The sequence below is a fragment of the Schistocerca gregaria genome, chromosome X, assembly GCF_023897955.1.
Source record: "Schistocerca gregaria isolate iqSchGreg1 chromosome X, iqSchGreg1.2, whole genome shotgun sequence".
NCBI lineage: Eukaryota > Metazoa > Arthropoda > Insecta > Orthoptera > Acrididae > Schistocerca > Schistocerca gregaria.
The window spans coordinates 385,324,076-385,334,907 of NC_064931.1; the positions used below are offsets into that span (position 1 = coordinate 385,324,076).

Here is a 10,832-nt window from a genome sequence, read left to right on the forward strand (position 1 = left end):
TTGGGATTTTATTAAACTCTCGCATCACATTGAATGTCAGTTTGCCGTCAAAACGTTGACCTTTCCTGTGCATTTCTTCACTTTGCCGTTTTGTTGGTAGTTCGTATTGGTAACACCAAATCTCGTCATCCTTAATGACTTTTTCCAGGGTTTTGCATTTCAACCAAGTCGCGTCAGGCGTTCATGTGTTGTTCTTTTTGTTCGGAAATCAAGGTGTGTTGGACAAGCTCTGCACTGTTTTCTCTTCTTCAAAACACTGTGAAGAATGTCTTGAACCCTTGATTTAGAGATGTTGCTCCATTAAGATTTGCGACACAACAACGTTGACACACTATGGCCGCACGTCCACTACTTAGCTCTGCCTGCTCACAACTGACTAATCGAGTGCACATCTGTTGCTCACAGATGTTAGTTCAAACTGACAACGTAGCTACTCCGCTGTAGTCGCTTATGCACCAAGAATAAAATCAGTCTCGGAAATTTATGGACGATCGGTGTATACCAGATGAAGTTTAATGCAGAGAGAAACAGTAAGTACCTGACGACCAGTACCAATCGATTGCACCGTGGATATGAATTGAAACGACGAGATTAATGCCGGAATAGACTGTGCGTTTGTTCTAAAGGGACTTCAATATTGTTCACTGACTGCTTATGAGGGTCTTTTGCTCCGGAGCATTACGCAAAGTGTCGACAGTGCGGCAGAGAGTTGTTCACAGAATGATACATAATCGCTTTTAATAACAATAACCTTCTACTAAAGTATGGACAGACAGAAACATTAACTATGCTTATGACAACAGTATACCAGTCTGCCTTTATACTGTGGCTCATAACTTTACTTCAAACGTGTGCCCAATTCTAGAGAATATTCATCAGTTTCACTGCACCATATAACCACAGTGACTGGGAAGAACAGTAAGAACGATATTTGTGGGTGAATAGACGTCACATGCCCGAGCTAAGTGAAATTAGCAACTAGTAGTATCATTTTCATCGTGATGATTACCAGATACACAGGACAGCATGTCTGAAGGAACGGTCACTACTACGATCTGCAACTGTATAAAATAAAATAAAAGTTTATTCGCAGTTATGAATATGATTAGACTTCAGATGCCCAATTTATTCAGAAATGCATGCATGTCATTGCTGTACAACGTAAAACACTGGACACTGCAAAATAGTATTTCATGCCCAGACAGACCGCGACAATAATAAGTAATTCGCGCGGCTCCCCCCGTCGGAGGTTCGAGTCCCCCCCGGGAATGTGTGTGTGTGTTACTTAGCGTAAGTTAAAGTTAGATTAAGTAGTGTGTAAGCCTAAGGACCGATGACCTCAGCAGTTTGGTCCCATAAGACCTTACCACAAATTTCCGAAATAATAGGTAAGTACCTCACTGTGCGAGCGTGACTGCAACTGTGCGAGTGCAGGACGTGGACATAAAGTGACTTGCGGGGCTTTGGGTCGGTCCGAGAGGCTGCATGGATAGGCTAAGTGATTAAAGCGACCGCTTACGTAAAGCACGAAATTCTTGTTCGAGTCCTGGTCCAGCCCGAATTTTCATATGTCACCAATAAATTGTGGGGATGAAATGTAATCGTATTCGCAACTGTGAATACATTTCTTCTAATAAAGAGTCTGTTTATACCATCTGTGTGATAGCCAGTCCGCTTACAGCAGGGTCGGCCATGGCGTGACAAACTGCTCGCCAGCATGACGTGCAGGCCATGCGTGGGTACTACACTACTGGCCATTAAAATTGCTACACCAAGAACAAATGCAGATGATAAACGGGTATTCATTGGACAAATATATTACACTAGAACTGACATGTGATTACATTTTCACGCAATCTGGGTGCATAGACATCAGTGCCCAGAACAACCACCTCTGGCCGTAATAACGGCCTTTTTACGCCTGGGCATTGAGTCAAACACTGCTTGGATGGCGTGTACAGGTACAGACGCCCATACAGCTTCAACACGATACCACAGTTCATCAAGAGTAGTGACTGGCGTATTGTGACGAGCCAGTTGCTCGGCCACCATTGACCAGACGTTTTCAATTGGTGAGAGATCTGTAGAATGTCCTGGTCAGGGCAGCAGTCGAAAATTTTCTGTATCCAGATAGTCCCGTACAGGACCTGCAACATGCGGTCGTGCATTATCCAGCTGAAATGTAGGGTTTCGCAGGGATCGAATGAAGGGCAGAGTCACGGTTCGTAACACATTTGAAATGTAACGTCCACTGTTCAAAGTGCTGTCAATGCGAACAAGAGGTGACCAAGACGGATAACCAGTGATACCCCATACCATCATGACGAGTGATACAGAACGGCGTTCCGTATTACGCTCCGGAACCCACCGATTCCATATTCTGCTAATAGTCATTGGATCTTGACCAACGCGAGCAACAATGTCGCGATAGGATAAACTGCAATCGCGATAGGCTACAATCCGACCTTTATCAAAGTCGGAAACGTGATGGTACGCATTTCTCCTCCTTACACGAGGCATCACAACAACGTGACGATGCAGCGCCGGTCAGCTGCTGTTTGTGTATGAGAAATCGGTTGGAAAATTTCCTCATGTCAGCACGTTGTAGGTGTCACCACCGGCGCCAGCCTTATGTGAATGCTTTGGAAAGCTAATCATTTGCAGATCACAGCATCTTCTTCCTATCGGTTAAATTTCGCGTCTTTAGCACATCATCTTCGTGGTGTAGCAAATTTTAGTGGCCAGTAGTGTATTTTCGAATTTATGAAGGAAAAAGGAGTGCAGAACGAAAATTATAACATACGGAATGAATTGCAGACCTCGCATTTTAAATGGAGTTGACTGCCCACTGCCCACAATAAGACATTTCAAGGTGAAAAACAAATTATTTATGATTTGATGCGGCTGCATTTAAAAAGAAAATCATATTTTGGAAGGGACAAATTCCAGGAAAAACGCCATACATTTCCCAAAACTCCTGGCATTAAAGGTACGTGATATATGACAATTCGTTGTGGTCTTGAAAGAATTACAAAGATATTTTTCCAAACTTCTGAGAACACTGCCCACCTTACATCTGTTTTCGACAGCGTTGGCCTTTCCAGTTCAAAGCGCCCTTGCACATTTGCAGATGTAACTGACTGATCTGTAATGTAATTCCCGTTTAACAGACTTTTTCTTTTACATTAAAACTGCATAGAAGGTCTACGTTCTACCACATCTCCTTAATGACGTTGCAAACATGACAAAATATTTCAGTCAACGTATGTGTGTGAAAGTCCTTTTACCGATTATGAAATTAAATGAGTCAGGGTTACATAGCAATCTGAGTGCGCAAATCAGTGAAATTTTCTGTATCTGTCCGTATGCCGACTGTTTGCGCCAGATAAGAATTATATGATGTCCTCAGTGAAAATGATGAAGAATTGCAGGACCTATTGAGTGGAATGGACAGTCTAATCAGAACAGCTGTGGATCGGGAGAAAAGTGAAGAAAGACTGGAGTAATAAGGAGTAGAGTTTGTGAGGCGATGTGTGTGTGTGGGGGGGGGGGGGGGGGGGAGGGAGGGGAGGGGTGACAAGCGAGATCCACCGAACCACACTCCTAACCTAACACGCACCGATATTATCTTACCTTCACGATCTACTGCTGCCCCAAATCATATTTCTTCATTTGATCAGTCGATCTTTCCTCATTAAAGGTAACACTTTCAGTGTAGCTTTTTCACTACACTACGCAGAATGATTCTTCTGAGCCATCATCTTTATCGATAGCTGATGTCATAGCGAAACACAATCTGCTACAAATAACCTCCAGATCGGTGCCATTTATTTATGGCTAGCGTTGGTTTGGTTATATCGTGGATTTTTGGCGTTAGTTCATCGTAAGTTTCTAAACTTAATCAGCCTCGTGATCTGCCTCCATTTGCGTAAAATTTTGTACCAGTAAGAAACCTTAACCACCCAGGAGAGGCGAGGTGACGAAATAACATTAAGTAAAAATTTTCCGATTTCAGTTTTTCATAAACATACATGTGAAAATATAAATGAGCGCCTTCATTACAGTGTTTTGTTCTGACAGATCCGATTAACTTGTCAGCCCCAACACACAGTTATCGCTAACGAGATGCGGGGCCTACAGCTTATGGAACACGATCCATGAAATTAGTATCTGCATTATAAACTAGACACTTTCGTTCTTCCCGCGGTGTTCCCGCCGGCGTGACATCACGCCTCAAATTTCTCACTCCTAACAATAATCAGCTGTCAGATGAGGAACTGTGTTCCTCAATATCATCCGCGAACAAATAGATATTATTCCACTGTGCAGCTGATGACCGCTGGTTGGTTAGCAGACATTTGCAGCGAAACGAAAGGTGCTATTTGTGGCAGCAGATACATTTTAAATACGGTTTTCACAGTATGCTGGCGACAGGACAGCACTAAATGAATCTAATCTCCCATTTACAAAAATAAAATTATCAGAAAAACGAAGATTTTATTTTGTTTTCCGCTCCCTATGCAGAAAGAAGACGTAAGGAAAATTTGCGTCTCGTCAACAACGAAGATACTAGAGATGGGAAACAAGTGGGGATTGGGGAAGACTGAAAAAGGAAATCAGCTGTGCTCTTTCAAAGGAACCTTGCTGGTATTTGCCTAAAGTGATTTAGAGAAACCATGGAAAACCTAAATCTGGATGGCCGAACCATTATTTCAACCTGCTCCCTCTCGAATACATGTCCAGCTGTGACGTTATATGTGGAAAGTCCACTAAGAATTATATGAGTCAATTGGTGGCAGGCGAGTTGCCGTAGTGTGGCCAAGCAAGGTGAGTGAGGCTGGTCTCCAGGCAGAGCGGCCTAGCGGTCGTGGCAAGGGTTGGCACAGGTCTGGCGCTGGACGGTAGGTAATGGCGACTCAGCGGAAACCCTATGGAGAGGGAACTAATGTGTCATGTCTTTTCAGGAAGAAACATGGTGAAGTGACTGAATATATAAAATGAAACCTTTACACGGTAAGGCGCGGCGTTATCCTTACTTGAAACGTGTGCCACATGGCTGCTATTACTCGTTTCTGAGTGGCGCTGAGCGCATTCGAAAGGCGGGACGTAACTTTTTTTTAAGGTTACTATAGAAGCGATCATAAAGTGCATAACGTGTTCGAAAGAGGAGCGTATGACCTATCCTCAGTGAGAGGGGTGTGTATGTCAGTGAAAGTATTTGTTTATTTGACTACATGTATGCGTAATTTAGTATGTTTAATTGTTCACCGAATATGACTATCTGTGGAAAAAGGAATTATTATGTTCTATTAAGCTGGATTGAGTGTGGGGGCGTAAATGCTTGTAAAAAATTATTATAACAGGGTGGGTGGCATATAAGTAGGACAAGTTCTGTGAAAGCTTGTGTTGAAGGAATGAGCGAGTGCATGACACGACTCATCTACGACTGTATCATTAGGACATCTACATAAATGTTGGATAACCTAAATTGATGTCTTCCTTTTTTAATTATATGTATGCCTTCTGATTGGAATTATGTTTGTCTATTTGTTCTAAATGCATACTCATCTATTCTTAGAAAGGAAGAATGATTTTTTATCATTAAGTGAGTTTTGGCACACGTGGAGAGGGTTCTCGGTCGCACAAAGACATGTAGAGGATGGCAAACGGTCGGCATTGCCAGGTTTCAACGTGTCCAGGAAAAGAACCTTCGCTCCAAAAGTGTGGCAGGGCGTTCTTTCTCGAACCACGTGCTGAACTGAACGGCCGACCGTTGTGTGATTCTGCTCCTAGGCAAACAATTTTGGCGGGAAACGTGCGGAGGCGACGAATACACGTGGTGAACGAACAAGGGACCGTTGTGACGTCAACCTCGGCAAGTTCCAGTGTGTCCAGCAAAAACGTGTTTACGATGTGGGAGTGATCGCTGGTCCAGCGGCTAGCGCGGGCCAGCCTCAGTGCGCCGCCAATCCAGCGCGCGAGCAGCCGCCTCACGCGACCGCCGTCGGCAACGGCCCGTGCGCTGGCTGGCGGGGCTAGAGGCTGGCGACGATTTGAACTAATTCAGCTGGAGTGCAGATGTCGTGGTCACTGCACTGGGTGTTGCTCCGATCTCAAAGATGTGTACTGATTGTGTTGGAGAACAAGTGATGACCGTACTGCTTGAAATGAAGACTCCAGTCCCTTTCCCCCTGCAAAATTAAAGAATGTGACTTATGTTACCATAAGTGCCATTTATTATTTGACATGATTTTTATAGGTTAGCAGTGAAAAAAGATAAGTGACTGCTAAAGTTCGTAGGATGTGGACTATTTCGTACGTATGATCGATTATGGTGTTGGGATTTGAACTTGTGATGGATTTTTGTTATGGATGTAAGATCTTGAATAAATAATAATAAATGATAATTAGAAATAGAAGTACAGTTTTCGAGACAATATCGTATTGGAATTTGAATTTGAGGCAATTTTCTTGTGGAGGTAGACCAATAATAATAATAATAATAAATGATGAATGATAATGAATGATAATCAACAATAACAAAGAGAAGTACGGTTTTGCCGCCATTATCGTGCTGGAATTTGAATTTTGCACGAATTTTCTAGTGGAGGTAGACCAATAATAATAATAAATGATGAATGATAATGAATGATAATCAACGATAATAAAGAGAAGTACGGTTTTGCCGCCATTATCGTGCTGGAATTTGAATTTCGCACGATTTTTCTAGTGGAGGTAGACCAATAATAATAATATATATGAATGATAATGAATGATAATCAACAATAATAAAGAGAAGTACGGTTTTGCCGCCATTATCGTGCTGGAATTTGAATTTTGCACGATTTTCTAGAGGAGGTAGACCAATAATAATAATAAATGATGAATGGTAATGAATGATAATCAACAATAATAAAGAGAAGTACTGTTTTGCCGCCATTATCGTGCTGGAATCTGAATTTTGCGCGATTTTTCTAGTAGAGGCAGACCAATAATAATAATAATAAATAATAATAAATGATAATAAATGATAATCAATAATAATAAAGAAAAGTATGGTTTTGCAGGCATTATCGTGTTGAAATTTGAATTTGGCGCCAATTTCTTCTGGAGGGTTAGATTAGTTGAGGTAGCCCAATTGCCCTATTTTCCCGCCAAAATTCAAAATTCCAGCCATTTTTTCTGGGGGTTATGTCATGTCATGTGCTTTTGGCAAGTCTACATGACGCCATCTGGGATGGTGTCATCGCCCCCATCTTGAATAAATTTGGCAACAATGGAAAGTGGGGTGGTGCGAACTTTGCCCCACTACTCACCTACCCCTGCATATCCAATCCAGCGATGCCTATCGGCTGAAGATGGGTCGTCGGTCGGTCGGTACCGGTTGGCCTTCTGAGGCCTGTTTGGACAGAGTTTAATTATAGTGGAGAGAGTCCCGTGGACATTATTAGGGGAATTGGGAAGGCAATCATTAAAACGAAGGCGTTTTTAGTTGCAGCAGGATCTTCTCATGAAATTTCGATCACCAATTTCCTACTCCGACTGCGAAAATATTCCCTTGTCGCTCTTCTACAAAGGGAATAATGATCATCATGATAAAATTTTAAAAAAATCTGAGTTCGTACAGAAAGATATAAGTGCTCGTTTTTCCCGCGGACCTTTCGAGATTGGAACTGTAGAGAAATAGCTTGAAGGTGTTTCGATGAACTCTGTCCCAGGCACTTCATTGTGAATTGCAGAGTAATCATGTAGCTGTGACTGTAGATGTAGAAAGATCTAAAGTAGCGGTCAATTTACGGTGGCTCTGGTATCACTGATATTGTAGAAGGTTCTGGAATTTAGCCGGGGATTCCCAGGAAGACTGACACTGCTCTCGAGACGTCGGAGTTTGTCAGTCGGTGGCCAATGGTAAAGGGTGACGGTCGGGCTGTGCCCCAGAAGCGCGGACAAAAGTTTAATTTTGAGGTATAGTGGGTTTTAAACTACATCTGAGAAATATTTGAGCCGTTTTCATGATTACATATTCATGGACGTAGTTTTGTGAAGCAAACGAGTGAACAATGTGAATTTTGAGCGGTTCGAAGATTTCAGGGTCATATTAGTAGTACAGCCATTAATTAATAGCACATAGAGAATGAAGATTTTAGGCTACTGCGTAAAAAAGATGAGTGTTGGAAGAAGTCTTGAACAATGTCAGGTGACGTAAACAAATAAGTGAAATATTCGTATCGTGAAATAGTTAAAAGAAACTGACTTACGTGACTAAGCGCGATGAATGATACTGGATTGAGAGAAACTGACGTAAGAGCAAAGCTCCACGTTCTGGCCTGATGGACAGTCTGGGCCGGCCGACCGCCGTGTCATCCTCTGCCAGTTGCGTCATTGGATGTTGGAGGGAGGAGTGTGGAGTAGCGTGGAGTCAGCGTACCTCTGTCCTGGCCCTTATCAGCCTTCTAGATCTTGGAGACACCACTTAATGCTCAAGTAGCTCCTCAATTGACATCACAAAGCTGGGTCGACCCTGTACCAGTTTTCTCAACAAGGAAAACTACCTGGCATTACAGGAAATCGAACCCAGGTCCTCCGCAAAGTAGTCATACACACTGGCGGACCAAAGATATCTATGGGAGACCACAAACTGGCTACAAGTGAAAGCATAAACTGTGTTTAACTTGAGCGATCTATTATTTCATCAAAGTTATTAAACATAGTTTCCAGTGCACACAGTTCAGTTTAATAATCGCCCGCGTATATGATGTAACAAACACCTTCCAGTCGTATGATTGCCATAAAACTAGAGTGAACACTTCAGCTACTCAACTCACCGAGCACTATCCAGATGACGGTGGCATTGCCGGCGGCAGCGACGAGTAGCATAGTGCCGTACAGCAGGCTCCAGGCGAGTTTGAGCGCCCAGTGCAGCTGGTAGGGCCGCGACTGCGCCAGCCACGGACAGACCGGCGCGCTCGAGTTCGACTTGTAGCCCGCCTTCCACGAGCAGTTCAGCCACTCGTCGTACTCATCCATTGTAGCTACCCCCTCACATCTGATGCCTTGTCAATGGGTCGCTATCATCACACGGACCACCTGGGAACAAAATGGTCGTAGGAACATATAAAAATAACTTTCTTAAAATCTCATAAATGAAAAGCACACGATTGTGGATGTTTTGCAACATTTCGTTAAAAGGTTTTCATCTTACAAGTCCATCATCAGACTAGCTGACTGTAGTCATCAAAGGCATATAATACTGGAGAACAACAGTGAACAAGGATTTACACAACGAGAGTGAGGTGGAAACAGAAAGCACAGGGCGGTTAAAATACTTGAGAGATCCTCCATGACAAATGAGTGACTATAGGACAAAGAAACTTTGTGAAAATATTTACAAGGACATGCGGAAGAAAAATAACGAAAAAAGCATTTAAAGAAACTCATTTTAATTTCCACATGAGATTGTTACATTTGCTAATTGCGTACAGTGTTTACATTCCGTGTTACAAACGTTGCTTCCTGTGACGACAGCTTGAAACTACATCGGACATACCATTTCACAATTTTCGCAGCATTGTTCAAACGGTGGATCCTGGAATGTTCAGCTGTCGTGACGCAGCACGTGCAGTGCTTGAAAATCGCACATTGCGTCCAACATTTTTAGCCATGGAAACAGTAACTTCTTCAAAAATTGGTGGCGCCATTGGCCGTCGGCTTCTCGCAGGAGCAATTCCCAAATCACCTGTTAATGAGAACCTCCGAATCACGCTCTTCATCCCTGGTGCGGAAAGAGGTCCTCTACGTATTCCGTTAATGCGTCGATTCTCGCCAAGAGAATCAGCACTATTACTATTGTTTTGATAAAACAGCTCTAGAGTAATGATCTACTCACCGTGTTGACTGTCTGCCACTGTAATGCACGCTCATGCTTGTGTTTTAAAGCTACGCCCCCGTACCTGAACCGGCTCCTAATGGCAAATCATGACAGCAACTGGCAACGCAAAGGCTGCAGCTGACAGTCTAAGCGACATTCCTATTAAGTGGGGTACCGATATTGTAAATATCGTTTTCCGTCTACACTGACTCAAATAGCGAAAGTTTAATTATGATCAGTCTGTAAACATCATATTTGACAGTGCAGTAGTAACATAATAGAAAGTGTTTAACCGTAAATAAATATAAAGGGAACAAATGAGAAAAACATTAACATTAAATGATGATAGTCTGTTAAGATTTGATGATGACCTCGTAAGCCAAAAACCAGCTAACGAATTGAATTAGTACTCTAGAATACCTACTGTTTTGTGTTTCCCATTTGTAATTATGAAGTTTCTCTAGCAAGAAGGGATGGCATAATCATTTAACAAATTTAAACTCTCATTTGCAGCACTGATTAAAAGTTGTTGTTAATGATTCCAGATTTTAGCGTCTCGGTGGGCGGGCCTTTCATGTTTTCACTGGTAGATGCGTTGAGGTTTTCATGCCACAGTTAGTACCTCAAGAAAATTTCTCATATAATTCTTCACCTGTTTGACCGTAGAAACCGCCGTTGGTTTATACTTGTTTTGTCTTGGTAGCTACCACCATACTCGTTTAGTTTTATTGATTTAAAGTGATCATTGGTCTGGAGTGAAACATATTTACAATTTTGGTTTGCTTTCTAGATCTTAAACAGTTCATTACAAATGCTCCCTTTTTCTTCTTCATTTCAGCTTACATCTGGAAGTGTCATCTGCTTGCACATTTCCCAAGTATTCCTGCATTACGCACTGATGTTTTCGGTCTAATATGTCGTTTTGCGGCACAACACAGTACTTGATGTAGAATACAATATAGCA

At 42.4% G+C, this 10,832-nt stretch overlaps 1 protein-coding gene across 1 annotated transcript in view; it reads right to left on the minus strand.

Annotated features, from left to right (window-relative positions):
• Positions 1-9,027, minus strand: part of LOC126298076 (tachykinin-like peptides receptor 86C) — a 198,129-nt gene extending 189,102 nt beyond the window's left edge. The window contains exon 1 of the mRNA XM_049989395.1: positions 8,826-9,027. Within this exon, the coding sequence (XP_049845352.1) occupies positions 8,826-9,027 (202 nt within the window). The remainder of the gene's footprint in view (positions 1-8,825) is intronic.
• Between the last annotated feature and the right edge of the window lie 1,805 nt (positions 9,028-10,832).